The 16,930-nt window shown below is 40.1% G+C and overlaps 1 protein-coding gene across 1 annotated transcript in view; it reads left to right on the forward strand.

Moving 5' to 3' along the window:
- HTRA3 (HtrA serine peptidase 3) overlaps positions 1-16,930 on the forward strand; it is a 263,892-nt gene that overhangs the window by 211,682 nt on the left and 35,280 nt on the right. The window contains exon 6 of the mRNA XM_069203412.1: positions 4,307-4,421. Coding sequence (XP_069059513.1) covers positions 4,307-4,421 — 115 coding nt within the window. The remainder of the gene's footprint in view (positions 1-4,306; positions 4,422-16,930) is intronic.

A 16,930-nucleotide genomic window follows, 5' to 3' on the forward strand; every position in this document is an offset into this window, starting at 1 on the left:
CATTGTTAATATCTTTACTGGATTGTCAGTCTGCTGTACAGTATTACTTTTATTCGCAGACCCCCTTTTCCTCTTGTCTCATGTTTTTACCCATATGCCTTCCCATTTCTCTAATATTCCCCATGTCTGGATGTTTTGGATTAATTCCTTAATGTGAATTTTCATTCCTGGTATTCTCATGTTTTCTAAATCCTTCGAGACAAACTCTAACCTGTAACTCCTTTGCAGGTGCTTTGTTTTCTCCATCTCTATGTTGTATTTGTCTGCTAGCCTCTGGTGTACCACTCCCACTTTGTTGGTAATTATCTTGCATAGGAAGCTCAATTCATCTTCATTGTATGAGTCAATTCCATTTAAACTAATTGTCCCTTCAATTAATTCTTCTATTTCTGATTTAAGTTTGGCCAAATTCTTTGTATTTTTTCCATTTAAATCTCCTGGTATACTATTTTTCAAGCCATTCGGTTAACTATTGGGCTGTCAGTCCTTCTAATGAGATATTATTACTATTACTACCTATATTTGGGTATTCGTTGTAACGTTAGACATGGAGTCTCTGGAGTCATTACACCTGTCATGTCATACTTCGGCTTCATTGGGGTCAAGCTTCCTGTGTTCACACTGAGTCTCTCAAATTCTTCATTGGAATTAAACATTTTCTGTTCCATGCTCTTATTATTTCCTTGAGCAAACAAAGGTATAACAGGACCAATAGTAACAGGTACTGGCACTGCGTCTGGACTTGGTTGGGGGTTCTGATCTCTTGTGAATATTGCTCTTGTATTCTGACTTGTCGATACAGAAGTTTCTCGCCCTCTTGTGTAATTGAAGGAAACATCTTAGTTCCCTGTAAAGTATCCATTCTCCAAACACTTTGTTCCCTATCCCATCCCGCCTCAGGTAAAGTCTCCTCAGCTTTTCTCATTCTTCTCTCAAATTTCTGTTGCTGTTGCTGTCTGGCCACTAACTCCCAAATAGCTAATGGTTCAAATTGGGCAGGTCTCGGAGGAGGTTTTGAATCATACAGTATTCTCCTTAAATTATATAGAACTTTCTAATTAAAAGTTCAATGGGGAGGAAATGCTAAACTCCCTTCTTTCTCTGTAATCTTACACAATTGTTTTAACCAAAGGCATGGCGCAGCACCTTGTACCTCAAACACAATATATGCGGTTGTACCTTCTGGCGGTGTAATGTCTCCTTCTCTAACTGGTATGAACTCATCTCTCCTTAAAGCACTTTTTAATACTTTGAAAAACATAATTTTTCCTTAAACTATGGTTTAATCAAATCAGGAAGTGAATTTCAATCCCCAAATCCTTTATGCTTGCTTTTCTCAACCAATTACGCCTCACGGTTGTCCACCAACCCGTTTGCCACTTTTCTCACAAACCAACCTATCCCAGTGCGACTCTTATTACGTCACGCGTACAGCAGCTCATAAAGCCCTCCGGCTTGTTTCCTCAACTCAGATCCGCACAAAACAAATGCAAATATTGCAAGCACTAATAACACCAACACCAAAATTAGCCTGCTTACTACAGGTAGGTAACACAATTGCTTTAGGAACCTTACTGAATTTTCAACTGCGGCATTTAGCTCTAACAGATACTCTTTCTATCTCAGTTCCCCTGACCCGCAAGCAAAATTTGACCAGCAAATTCTACTCTCAACTGCCCAATGGGTCCTCCTGGTGCACACAGGAATTACTAAATCTCCTTTGAAAAATATCACTCACTTTAATCACACAAACTATGAATATGTCAACCGCGCCATATTGACCTATTAAACAGACAAATAAATTACAACATAAACCCGAATGTCTTCAACACTTTTCAATAATACTCAATACTCCGGAGTCTTAGACCACGCAGGGCCCGTAAACCAACAACCACGTGGGCAATTTTTTAGCACAAAGCGCCACACACATGAGAAGTTCGACAACTTCCCTACTCTCACACTTTGGAGTACGCAAACTCCCTGTTAATTCTCAAACATCACAATTCACCTGCGGTTTGCTTAAGCAGTGCAAGCGCAAAATCTATTTCTCACACGTCACACTAGAACACTGAGAACCTCTTCAAACAAGCACTGGCAAACTCAAGGGTTTTGGGAAAGTCATGGTAGGCTCTTAGGGAGACAACCTTTTTTCAAACTAAAATCAATACAACTTGGAAACCATGGCAACCTCTTAAAGTGTCAAACCATCTGACACTGCTACCAAAAACTGTGAGCACGTCTGGCCTTATTTGTCTTTTATAATTAATTGATAAGGGGATGTGTTAAAGGTTTGATGGACTTTTTGACTGTTAAGAGTGATTTACCATGGTTACAAACCTTATGCATCACAAGATTCCCAAATAACATATCAAATTGTCATCACATATGATAAAAGATTTGAGTCAGTAACTTCACACACCATGACCTATGTGGCCATGAATAAACACACCTTCTGGTAAAGTTCGAATATTTATTTCCTTATATTAACAAAGTTAAAGTCATGTAAAGCAATCTCAAAATTAGCTGATAAACATACATGAAAAACATAGGTTGATCAAAATGGCGAAGGAACCTTAATTTCACTAACGCATTTAACATCAAACATTCAATACCCACTACACAAATTATCATCAACAATATCTACACTAATGATATAGGATACATTTAGTTATTAACAGTTGAACACAATCAATCCTTGATTAGTTTGATTACAGGACATGAACCTACCTAACCCTCTGATTCAAAGTGCAAAAAGCAAAAATCAGACAGAAATTAATTAGGAAAAACATCTAACTATGGCTCTAGAAAAAAAATGGTGGTTGGTACCAAGAAAAGAAAGACAAAACCTGCAACAGAAAATAGTATTACATCTCATTATAGAGACTTCTTCATCAGCTGGACATCTGTCTGGTCAGCATCCACAGTAAGGTGAAGGGAAGCGAAAGGGATTGATTCAGCCACAATGGGCTCTAAGCTAGCCAAATCAAGTCAAAGGGGCATCAAGCAAAAGCCTCTAAAAAGAGCATCTAAATTTGTTCTAGTCTCCCTGAATCAGCATCTACTTCTCTCCTAAACTCAGTGATCTCGAATCCCTTGCAGTCAAATCAAAACTACTCTCTTGCCAAAGGTAGTGTGGATATATTAGAAGTGCACAAAGTATATTCTCATGTTGCCATTGGTCAGAAATATATTGGCTGTTCCCAATTGAACTAATAATTATTATTTCCAAATCAGTGATCTAGTTAGACAGTCTTTCACATGTTGTTGATTCGCTCATCATCTCCTGTTCCTGTCACAAATTCTATTAGGAATCTTTTTTAGTTGCAAGTCATACTTTTTCCAGTGAGTCCTTTGTTAAGTCCGGAAGAACAATTGCTTCTCATGCGTCTATAGAACATAAGTATCCCAAAAAGTTCCTCTGCTCTACAGCGGAAAAAGTCTCATGAGAAAGTTAAGACATTATCTAGTAAACTGTGCAACATTACAAAACTATTTGGTCAACTCTGTCTGTACAAGGACAAATGAAGGACGAAAATTTCTCCATGCATCAGAAAACAATTTTGAACATTTATTTAATACTGATGAAACTTTGCATGAGTCTTAGACGAATAGGCCTAGGATACTCAATTAGTCTATGCATAATAAGTTTAAGCAGATACATATTAATTATACGTCAATCTGGTCTATTAATAAGTTTTATTTGTTTATGCACATTATTTAACCAGTTAAATGTATTTATGTATTTATTAAGTCGTTCACGTGATGCTGGCCACTATGATGGGCACATTTTCCATAAACATTTATTTTTCTCTTTGTTAATCTAAAACATGTAGAATTCTTAATTACTCAATGCACATGTATTATTGATTAAATCAGCTTTCACAGTAGTGACAGCTATTCAAAATATTCATTTAAAAAAAAACAGCACCCACAAGTGAAGGGTTTTAAACCAGCTTACTAGTCATTTCCTTCACCTGTAATATCACCCCTACTCATGTCTGTGACCCACTGACCCACAAGTCATTATGAATGACAGGCCGAAGACAAGTAGGTGTCCAATGACAACTTAATGCGGCTTCAAGTCTTCTCTTCAATCCCTGGGTCTACCTGTGCAGTAGCTCCGCCACAGGAGCAGGGCTCTGGTTTGAAGGCATTAGCTCAAGCATGTCTATGAAATGTTTTAACCACAAAAAGTTCCAATAGAACGATGTGTTATGCAGCCTTATATTCAAATCACTAAGAATTTAATTACACCATTAGAGAAATGTGTTTCTAACTATAGTTGCTGATTGTTTCTTTGCCTTAGGATGGAGAAGTAATTGGAATAAACACTTTGAAAGTTACAGCTGGAATTTCCTTTGCTATTCCATCTGATCGCATCACACGATTCCTCACTGAATCACATGAGAAGCAAAATAAAGGTAAAAAGATTAATCAAAGTTTACCCTACAGAATGGCCTTCGTTTCACAGTACAACTAATGTTAGGCAATTTTGTGTTTTTCTGTTGGGCGCTGATATTACAGCTTATTATAAAATGCTCTATAATGAAGTTATAAAAATGCATTATAATGACTGAAAAATGTTTGCATGTAGCTGTGACACACTCAACAGGCAGTCATCACTGCCGCCAGTGACGTAATGTGGTATGACAACAGTGATATGTTTGTATTTGAGCATAAAGGGTTATTAGTACTGATTTAAAAAATGTCCTATCACACCTAAAGCTAGATGATCAGAGGAGTTTACTTTGGAGGCATGCTATGATGATATTTCTGTTCATCTCAACTTGGGGATTGGTATGAGTAGGGTTGAATCAGGACTTGCGTTGTTTTGAGGATCAAAATTGGGTTCAGCATTGAAGAGTATCCTCAAAGTCCTTATATTTGGGGAGACTTAAAAGGGGTACCAAGACCTGAAAACTAGTCAAAGGATTTTAAGTAGGCCTCAAAATTTCAATTTACTAGAGTCAGAATTTTGGTTTCTATTATGAACCAGAAGAACTTCTTTATCCAATGGAACACATGGGGCATGAGATAATGTTTGCTGGGTTCCCAGGGCAGCTTTCCAAGTGGAAGTGGATTTGTGTGTAATCAAAGTGTGTTTTGATGTGCACCAGTTCCTGGTCAAGAAACATCTGCTCTGTGTATGTCCAGCCTTACTTGATGAATGCAGAAGTTTCCCTCGACATCCCTTGAACAAAGAAGGGACATGGACAATTCTAGCAGCTGTCAAATTTCTGCTGAACGATGCTCAGCGCAATGTGATTACCAACCTCATAAAATTTCTGGATATGGTGGATAAATCATTAAGGCAAAAAAACGCCGCCTCAAATGCCCCAAAGACATAGGCCCAGTCTCATAGCTTCAGAAATAAACAATGCATATCGGTGCCTAACTTTCATCAGATATGAAGTGGATTTTTAAAATCTTAAGCCTTTCTGGCTCTCTTTAGCTTTCCTGGATGATTTTTAGAAAATCATTGCCGTACAAACTATATTTTTATGCCATAAAATTGTATTAATTTCCAGGTTTTGCTGCAAACTCTCTCAGCCTTAGGGGTGCAGAAATTAATTGTCGAGCTAAGTTTTTTGTCCTACATGGCATTAACGAGATGTATTTTAAATCGGTACGTTTTATGTTGTTATCCGTATTTACTCTATAGGAACTTTCCAAAACTCCATAAGTAAGATGCTGCTTTTTTGCCCTCAATTTGCATTTTAATTTGATTAATTTTATGATTTATCGTATTGTTTTTACTAGCACATGGCACTTTAATGGACTTGATTGTCCAAATAAACTATATTTTGATTTGCTCAAGAAACAGTGACGTGGCATGAGTAAATGTTGAACAGTAAACAGGACAGCAATGATCCTTTATTTTCTTCATTCACCTGCATGCCACCTTAATATAAATGCCTTTCTCATTGGCTTTGTAATTAGGTGAAGTGATTTTTTTTTTACAAAACGTGCAAGCAAAAAATGCCACAAACTGTTATTTGCATAGTTTTTCACATATGTGAAAAATGAAAAAATGCGCTGGGTTTTGATACTTTAAGGTGCTATTGTGGTTTTCGTGGGAAAGGCAAGAGTAAAATATCTGAGATCACTAAAACATTCTGCAGGATTCACTGAACTCCACAAAAAGTGAAGACTTTTTCCACAAGTAAAATTTCTCTGGGGCAGATTTCACATGTTTCAGGTTTCAATGGGAATGTTTCGTCCATAAATAAATGTGAAAACTTCCTGTATGCCTCTTCCAGCGGGTTAAGTCCTTTTCACTCTGAGACCTATGCAATTGAGAGTTTTCTGATAGACAAGTGTACCACTGAATCATTTGTTAGTGGATTTGAGACCCATCTTGGCTTTCCTCAATTTTGCATGTGCTATGATGTGTAGGACAGACAATATCTCGAGGAAGAGCTTATCAGTTGTTAGGAGTTACATGATTTCCATGGCCCTATAGGTTGATTAAAAATTAAAACTGCATAGTGCTTATGTTTCTGAAGTGCCTAATGGCATTTGGGAAGTGTCATCTTTTATATGTGTAGCGGGTATGTAATTTAAATTTAATAGGTTAATGGAGCTGAAGGAATATTCAGATCATAACTGTAGTATACTACGTTGTTAGAGGTTTTAAGGTTGTGTGTGACCATAGTGTTCAATGCATGCCTTGATATGTGAGTTGAGACACTCAACACTTGTATAAAGCCAAGGGCTTGCATGGTGTGAAGGAGCTGTATCAAAGGTTTGAAGACACACCTATGCACCCATGCGTTGATGACTCCTATGAGCAATAGTTTGTTGGTTTTGGTCTGCACGGGGATTGTCAATTCAGGGAGTTCATCCAGGAAGGTGAGGTTGTCTCTAGATGGACTGTAGACCACTACTAAAATGAAAGAACTCTTGGGATTGATGGTGCAGTTGAGCCCTCAAACAATTAGAATGTTTTGTTGGAAATTTCGATGCAGGGCAGTTCTGTCATATTTGGTTGTAGCTACCCCTACCTTTTTCCTTACACTCTCTGTTCTTCTAAATGATTTTGCTTCACAGCGGAAATGTTGTACTGTAGTCTAGCATCAGTTAGGCCAACCATCAGATATTTGGATTCACACAACCCATTCAATGACTACAATGTCATTGGTGTGCTTTGGGCTGAGCAGTTTAGTAGACCAGAGTTAAAGTACGTTTTCTGTACATCAGCTTTATGAAAAGAAGCTATAGATGGCTTGGTGTTGGTATTGTTGCATGAAGTGTTGAAGCAGCGTCAGTGTTGGGTGGAAATTGTCCTAGGGCGATAGGGTGCATCAATGTGACTCTAAAGAGTGGAAATCTGAGGAGTAGTTGAGAGAACTGATGATTCTGCATTTGTAAAAGACAATAGTCTGAATAATGGTGAAAGTTTGGGAAACTATTGAATACCTTGAGCTGTTTAGCATTAGCTCGAGGTGAACGGAAAGTAAATTAGTCATGTTTATTAACTCTGCTTTGTGTTTTTGAGCTTGGAGTCTGGGATTTATGAACTATTGTTTTTACAGTAGTAACTGTAATCTGCAATATGTATGGACCAGCTTACTGTTGACTGTAAATAGGTCAGTGTTGATGATTGTTGCCTTCGAGCTAGTGTATATTTCTTCTATGAGAGTTTCTGCATCCGAACTCATGGTAGCAATTTATAGTCTATTTTCTTGCATTTTGGATGTTTAGTTAATCTGTACCAAAGTGGCAAGCTATTGGGACCTCTGCATTCTAATTCGACTGTTGTAAAATTTGTTTTTTAGTCAAATAACATCATAAACCAAACACATTATCAAATTACAATTAATATCAAAATGAGTAATAAGAAAATCGGATGTGCAGCTCCCTATAATACATTCAAATTACAATCAATTTGGTGGGATATGTGATAGTAAATGTTATATTACCCGAGTAGCCCTCTTGGACCTCTGCAGCTTTCCACACAGATATTACAACTCTGCATTTTAAGTAATTATTTGCCAAACTCTGCGCAAACTCATGGAAGATGTGCCATGGTGCATGAATCAATTTATATAAAAATTAACCCTTAATTTGGCGGGATAGGGTGAATAAGTCATATCACCCTAGCAACCTGCCATGTCATTGTGGGGACCAAATTCTAGGTGACATCAGAACGATTAGTGCCATTAATGTGCAAGCTTACGGGTAAGGTGCCATAATGCATGAATCAATCTTTATAAAATTAACCCTCAATTCTTTGGGATGGGGCAGTAAGTCATGTTTCACCCTAGCAGCCCACCATAAAATAGTGAGAACCAAATTCTAGGTGGCATCAGAAAGAATAATGCCAATTGGACCACTCAAATTGATGGGATAGGGAGTTTGTAGGTCCTTTGTTTCCTAGTAGCCCACAATAACATGAATGGGAACCATATTATTTTGGAAAGACCCCATTGTGACTGGGAGCATTAACCCCTGTGTGAATCCCAAAGTTCTTCTTAAAAAGGTCCTTAGAAATATCCAAAAACTACACCAGTCAGATGTTAAGTATTGTATTTTTGGGTCTAGTGATTTTATTACTGCTGTTCTACATGTCCTAATCCCCAGTGCCTTAAACTCCCTTCTCAACAGAGACCTCTGCTGTTGCCCTGAATGTGGGCACATGCAGAGGACATGCAGCAGCATCTCATTTGTCTGATGGCACAGGCGACAACTCATATCCCCCCATTGGTCCTGTTCCTGCCATTTCAGTATAAAGTCCAGAGTACGGAGCTCTTCCAATCTAAGTGAGATACATTTCTATTTAACCTTCAGGGTGTACGCAGCTTCTAAGAGAGGGTGACCCTTTCAGTTGTTGTTGACATTCAACACCAGCCACCCTGGAGATTGCTTAGACACTTTGCGTCTTCATACGTTTGTTTAGCATCCTCCTGAACAGTTGTGCAGATGTATCCAGGTTATATTACTTACCAAGGTGGAGTTTTTCTATACCCTCCTCCAAATGCTTTTTATAGTGGCCTTTTCCTCTTTGGATGTTCATTTCGGACCAGACCAGGTTAGCTAGCAACCCTGGGCAGTATATCATAGCTTATGGCAGCATTTTATAAATGCTCCAGGCCTAGAGAAGGTCTGTTTTGTCAGCAAAAACTTGAGTCTAACTTATGCAGGAGATGCTGATCTTGGCAGCTGAAATACTTGCTTATAGGCTTTTATTACTATTTTATACAGTAAGGTGGCATCTGCACCCATCATCACATCACCTCTAAAAGAGAGGGTGGGAGTCAGTTTTGCCTTCTCTATTGCAGCCAAGGGTGTGAGGATATGCCCCCAAAGGGTTTTTGCAAGTGTTGAAAATGCAATGTTTAAAGCCAATGCATGGTCCTTAATCACTTCCCTTTGTGGAGCAAACAAGGCTCTTGAATCAATCTTAACACCTAAATAGACATATGCTGGTGATTCTTCTATTGTGGCTCCATTAAGGTACCATTTGCTCTGATTCAGGATGTGATGATTTAACAAGATTACTTTTGTTTTTTTTTAGATTGATCTCCAACCCATTATCAATTGCATATGTTGTCAAGTGGTTAATTGATTTCTGGAGGTCTATCATGGTGCTGCTAAGCAGAAGCAGATCATCCGCATACAGGATATTCTGCAAAGGAAGACCGCCAAAGCTTAGGGCATGTGGCACTATCTGGGGAGAGATCCAAGATGTATAAGTTAAATAGGAGTGGTGCAAAAATGCACCACTGCTTTATACCTGTTGATAATCTGAATTCCCTAGTCAGATAGCTTCCATCTGTGACCTTGATTTTGACCCAGGTGTCCACGTAGAGCATCCTTAACTTGCCTTTAAGAGGTTCTGTGGGATTCCCCACTAGTGAAGCTTTGCCCATAGTTTATCACGTGAGGCGCAGTCGAAAGTTGCTTTAAAATCAACAAAGTACAGATACAGTCGCCTTTGCTCTGCTGAGGATTAGTCCTACTGCCATAAGATTAGTTAGTGTTCCTTTCTTTTTTGTAAACCTTGTCTGGATTACTGGCAGCCCATTTGTATCTTGCACCCACCTCTCTAGATCTTGGAGCAGTAGTGTCAATAAATACTTGAGATGCACATCCAAAAGGGCTATTAAACAATAATTACCTGGTAATGAGGCAGCTCCTCCTTTAAAAACTGGATGGTTGATTGAACCTTTTCAACTTCCGCTGTTATGAAATTAGTAATAAACATCACAGCCAAAAAATAGGCCGCTGTGAAGCGTTTTGCTTAAACACAGCTTGAGGAATTCCATTTGGACCAGGGGCACAGTCAGTATGGGATTTGGTGACCACCGAAACCGTGTACTCCAGTTGGTCGTCAGCAGTGCTTTCCATGTTATTCACCTTATGTCCCTCTGGTACAGCTATATTTTGCAGGCTCCCTGGTAAAAGCAAAGTCAGGTGCACGACCCAGTCTTCCTCACTTATATATGCATTATAAGCTGCCCTTGGGCCTTTCTCAATGTCATTAATTAGCTTCCAACATTTCTTTGAGTCTTTTGACTTTGAAGCATGCAGGAGCTTAGCCCCTAAGGTTTTCTGCTTAATTCATTTGTAGGCCCATACTTCCCTTTTTAATAATCTTCTCTCTTTTCGCAGGGTGTGTAGGAGCTCTATGTCTTTCGGGGAGCGCTGTAACCGCCTAAGCATTCTGTTGATTTTAGCTCTCATCACACGGATGAATCTTGGCATGACTATGTTCCTGCAGGACCAAATGCACACTCCCTTGTTCACACATTTAGCTGGGTGTTTGGATGTCAAATAATCAGAAAACGTTCCCAAGCTGAAATTGGATTGGGGTCTCTTCAAACAAAAAGCTTGAAGGGTTTCCACAGCATCTTCCACCAGGTCTTTAATGGAATGCAGATTCCACTTCAGGCACTTTTAATTTTCAGAGTGAATGTCTTCCATCACAGCCCTCTCAGGCTCACATTTGTGCTTCCAGATTCCAATAAATATTACTTGTGGATGATGGTCACTCTCTGACCTGTGGATAATACTAATATCCACTATGATTATATAATTTATGAATTACCATTGTGTAGTCTAAGTAGGATACTAATTTGTTTGATGACCTGGGCCGTGTTGGTGGTAGGCAGCCATTTAGAACAATAAGTATCGCTAGCTCTCATGCTCTCACTAGTTTCTCCCCAGTCCTGTCGTTACACTTATAATGCGAAAGTATTTGGTCTGGAAGAGACCCGATTGTCTCAATATGCTCCTCACTTGGCCAATGAAACAGGTTCAGATTACAATCTCCAGTGACCAGCCCATTCACTGACTGACGAGTTTTTAGCTGCAACATATTTGCAAAAAGCTTGTCCCTGGATATGGCTTTCTTCTTAGGACTAATTTAAAGGTTTACCAGTACCTGCGACTCACCAGTTTCGAGTGCCCAAGGATCACTGGTGGGTAGTTCTCTGGTTTTTATGGACAGATTATAATTAGCTTTGATTGCCATGCCACCCCTCACTCTTTCAAAGGAACTGCTTTTCAGCACTGGCTTGTTGAACTCCACAAACCCTATCAGGGGGACGCTGGCCTGGGCCCATGTTTCCTTAGTCATTATTATATCAAATGCACTCAATCATTCCACTATGGAGGAGTCTTAGATTTTTATCATGTTGCCTCCCATGTTCCATGAGCAGATGGTTAGGCTACCCCGTTCCCTGACACTGGATTGAACCATGAATCATTCCTTAGTTCTCATTGTCGATAAAGCAGAAGGTAGCCAGCTCCAGTCTGCCTGGGCATCTTGTTTCCTTACAATCCTTCACTGTTCCATTGGTGCTCCCTCTCTGTTTGTATGGACAATGAAACTGGGGTGCTTTGAGTGGCTTGAAGGTTGTACTGCGGGTGACTTACCCTCATTGCGCCTCTCAAAAAAAGATTTTGAGAAATCTGCCTCCTTGACCATTCCATGATACTCTATCAATGGTTGGGGATACCGATCCCCCTGAAAGAGTACCACTTTTATTCGCCATGTCTTCAGTAGCTTCCTATTCTCTAACGCCTTTGCTGACAAATCCAGATTGGTCAATGTAATGAGCACTGGATCTAAGATATGTCTTCTTCTTGCCGGCAGGAACTTAATTGAATGGTATAATTCAGGTCTGGTACCGCCTTTATACTTTTTATAACATTTGCACAAATTCAAATCTGGATTTATAGAGCGCAACTACTCACCCATAAGGGTCTTAAGGCACTGAGAGGGTGTGTCCTCTGTGCTTCAGTTGAACAGCCAGGTTTTAAGGTCCCTCCTGAATCGATTTAATACATCCTGCATACCCCTGGATTTAAATTCTGGAATCCATAGGAGCCGGTGCCCTAGCTCTCTGCTCACCTAACGTTTTCCTCAGGTCATTCGATCCTGGCATTCCGGTGGGCCTACCCCAAAGCCCACAGGAAATACGCAGTTTGTTCTGTTGACCATTTCTAATATTTAATGCCGGTTCACTGACTCGTTTGGACACGCAGTCACCCCTCCACATTTGCAGGGGACCACATCCCTGCATGGCCTGCCATTGTTGGGACCACCGGAGATCTTTATGTGTTGGTTCACCTCTTCCTTGAGTATCTCCAGTGAAGTGTCGCCCTCCTTGCCCTTGTTGCCTTGCGTAAATATCTCAGTTACTAATATAACTCCTGTCTCACTTCCTGGCTCAGATCATTTGCCTATAGAATGAGGCTTTCTGCATGGGCCTCTTCCACCCCAGCATGCTGAATTAAGTTTGGGATTATGGAGGTCCTAGGGTTGATTTTGTTTTTACCCTTCCTCGTGCCTTTCCGCTACCTCTTCATCAGAAGAAAGCATGCTGGAGTTACGTCCCGGTGCAAAATAGGAGTTTGGGATTCCACTTGTTGTGTATTAGGTGCCTGCAATAATCCTGCCCCAATGCACGCGGCCTCCTTAATCAATGGATTAATCTTTCTTTATCTACCTTCGCGTGGGTCTCCTGATGCTTCAGGTCCCTAGTAATGGCACCAATTTCTGTTATTGTAGGGCATGTGGGGGTGCTTATGTGGATGCCCCTTGGTGGAAGGTTAACTTTTACTTATCCAAATATACCTTCCAGGATTGCCTGCAGCTGCAGTAACTTGTCGACCACGTCCTTACAGAAACATATGGCAGTCATATTCCTTATTGGCTTGCACCAGTGTAATCATGTTCCTTAGCTTTTTGAGCTTGTCATCAATACCTGACACAAAAAATGCGCTGTGTTACCTAAATCCACTTGGATGTCCATTTTGTTGGCGTGGTGATTAAGGGCTGCAACCATCGCTTGCATGGAGTTCAGAATAGCTACCCACAATTTATTTATATCAGTTGCACTTTGGGTGTCACAATAATGCTCATCTGACCCCTCCATGTCCTTTACGATGCCGTGCCAGGGTGGTCATGCAGTCACCCTCCATTATCTGCATAGAGCATGTTCTATCAGCACTCATGCTGCCCTCTGGTGATACTGGACTCTCAACTTTGCTAACCTTAATCTCTGGGAAAGAGCAATACAAAAGCTGGGGGCTTGGGTTGTCAAGGCTAGGCATTAATTATGCCACCATTTCATCCAGCTCATTCATGGTAACCCAGAGGGAAAGAGCACTTTGGTTCTTTAAGACCACTTTCTTTGGTGACATAGGGAACTAAGGCAGCTTCTCTGTTAAAGCCACATTATTTCCATTGTCTGTAAAGCCAGGTACCACGGAGTCAAAAGCAGCATTTTATTTCGCCTCAACATGGTGGACATCACTCTTCCCAATGGTGACTCTTCCGTCTCCAGCACCACTTAATGACTGGAAGAAGTCTGATATCCTGTTGATCCCATGGGACTGGTCAAGGTTGTCTAGATGGCAGTATCTCAAAAGGTTAGGGGATGCACACTGGAATCCTTGGTGTATTGGTAGCCCCTCATCCCATCAGTGAGGGTAAACATGACCTTGGTTGGGCAAGCCCCTCAGACTTCATATATCCATTGTTCCGGATGAGGATAGTAGCAAAGACCAGTAATTATGGCAGCACTGGTGTCAGTGGTACAAGCACACCCACAGGGGGTTGTCAATAAGCCACTTCAGCAGCATTGTGGCCAGGGGTGCAGTGAATGCTGTAAGGAAAGAGGAATAATGAGACAGACTGGTCACGTTGTGGTGACCATAAGAGGTGATCCTGAAAGTTAGCAGAGGCCCCATGATAGATGGATGGAGTAGGAAGCAACACAACATGAGCAACAAATATGGTATCCCGAGCATGCACTTGACATTGGCTAGTGGGTCGTGAAGCAGGCAAATCAAACTGTATCACAGAACAGAAGGCTTTATGAATGGAATGCTAGGGAGTTCAGTAATGCTCCACCATGTTAGTCATCTTAAAGGTTTTATCGAAGGTTTGAAATCTTCAGTGGACCCAGCTAGAAGGGACAGGCCGGGTTTCACAGGGCCAAATACTGCTTGCCATGATCCAACGGTATGCTGTCCATTGACGCTGTATTCCACTGCTCATAACATAGATGTGGAGTTGAGTACAGATTATACAATATGACTTAAGGGAAGCTGAGGGCAAAGACAAACCTTTTGGGCCACTATGCCAGGCTAGACTATACGGTGAAGGCAACGAGTGGTTCCACATTGTCTAGGATAGTCAGTACATGTAACTCTGCATGTACAATCCTTCTGATAAGTGATTCTTAAGAACATGTATTATATGGCACTCTTTGCATCCTCTCTGCTTTTGTAGATTCTTACTCTAAGCAGTGCTCCTGAAATCAACATGTATACATCAGTATTTGGATGATTTAACAATGGCCTACATAGATGCATACAAAAATACAAATGTATGTAGTTATTATCAAAAAGGCCATTAAAAACTTGGCTGGGGGACCGGTACTGACGGGCTCAGGCAGGACTAGTACTGATGGGCTCAGACGAGAATTTTATAAAGAATTCATGATTTACTCACCCCTCATACGAGCAGCAATTGGTGAAAGCAAATTGCTATGTTCACTAAGAGAAGCTTTTATCTCGGCTCTGCCAAAGCCTGGTAAGGATGAAACCTGATTTCAGTCCCACAGTAGGTTTTTCCCTTATTAATGTTGATAACAAAATATTCTCCAAGATCATTGCCAATAGCCTGAATCCATTCATGAGGGGTCTGGTGTTACTGGACCAGTGTGGCTTTATCCCTGGGATTGCAACCAATCATAATATTTGTACCATCTGTGCTTTACCACACCAGCTTTTTCCTGACCTGGAAGCCACAATTGTAATTGTTGATGCTGAAAAGGCATGCAGTGCATTAGATGGGCCTTTTTTGAGGCATACTCATAACCAAATAAGTATCAGCTAATATTTGCTGTGGCTTACTAAATTACTGTATCACAAACTAACTGCCACAGTCAATGCCAGTGGTTGCTTCCTACCACTTATATGTGTCCTCTTCTTTTCATGATAGTGACCAGCCACTGGCTTATGGGCTTTGTGAGTTTGACGCACATACGGTGTTGTCCTTCACCTATAGGTGACTTTAAATATCAATCTGAGTGGGCGACATACTGTTGCTAGAGAAAGACCCGCTTTCTAATCTCCTGTAATTTACAATCTAATGTTGACTTCACCCACTACTGAGGTGTCAAACGTATTTGTCAGAAGTCTGAGATATTCTCATTTACTGATGGAACTACAATATTCATTATGCATGTGAGAGCCCTATGGAGACACTAAAATTCATAGAAATAGGTTATTGGTGGTATGAAATCTGAAATGAATGGTCCAGTTATTCCTGAGTTAAAATGGTTCTTTTGTCAGCGCTTCTTAATTTGTTCACTAATATTCCAATCATGTTATCCAAATTATTTTGTGGATCTTTTCAATACTTACTGTTCAGGCTGATTTGGGCTGTCAGGCAAGTCTGTGCCAGCTGGGAAATTCTATCTTGGCCAGTGGTTCTGTTAGCGTGTCTGACCTTAATAAGTAAACTTACAAGGGGACGTGAATAGGTCGATTAACCTTTTGACTCGTAATTAAGATGTTCTTACCATAGATCCAGTACATAGGCAATACACAATAATCATTAATCATTGGAAATCAATAAACTCAATAATCAATGGAGTCAGTATTTATCACACACCATGACCTTTCAGTCATGAATGACCACACCTTTAGTAAAAGTTTAGAATGTTTATTTCCCTATATTAACAATGCTAAGGCCATGTAGGTTAATCTCAATAGCAAATGAAACACATACAGAAACAATACTGGCTGTCCAAAACGGATGAAGAAACGTAATCTAATCAAAGCTTGAACAACGACACATTCTAAGGTTATGGTGCAAATCAGTAACAAAGTCAACTGTATAAACGTGATAACATACATGAAATTAAGCTGAGACTTTCATCAAGAATTAGTCCCTGTTATCATAATTTCATTAGTGAGGATCCTTAACTAACATCAGATTAGCATCTGCATGTTGGGCTTCATGCAGAACAATTTAGTAGCACCAATTTGGAAAAAACATCTAACTATGGCTCTATCAAAACAGCGCAGTTGGTACCTAGAAAGAAAAAGCAAATATGCATAATAATAAACAGTCTATCGCATTATACCTTTACTCGGGGTGGATCAGCAAAACAGAATCAGTCTTCGTTCGCAGGACCTCAGTCGATCAGCAAATCATCAGGATTCAGCATCAGAATTTAAAAAGGGCAAAGTATTTAAGCATTAAAGTTAAGCACGTCTCTTGTCAAGACACATAAGAAAGTAGTAACCCCTCGGTCAGGAAAAATGGGCAATAATGCTGTCTTCTCTCTGTGCATTCTTGTTAAGTCACAACTGTTAAAACTACCCCCACAAATCTCTATTGGTCAGTTAATCATATGTTCACATTCTGTCCAATAAAATTAAAATCCCAAATCTATGAATTCTA

Source organism: Pleurodeles waltl, chromosome 1_2 (genome assembly GCF_031143425.1).
Source record: "Pleurodeles waltl isolate 20211129_DDA chromosome 1_2, aPleWal1.hap1.20221129, whole genome shotgun sequence".
Taxonomy (NCBI): Eukaryota; Metazoa; Chordata; class Amphibia; order Caudata; family Salamandridae; genus Pleurodeles; species Pleurodeles waltl.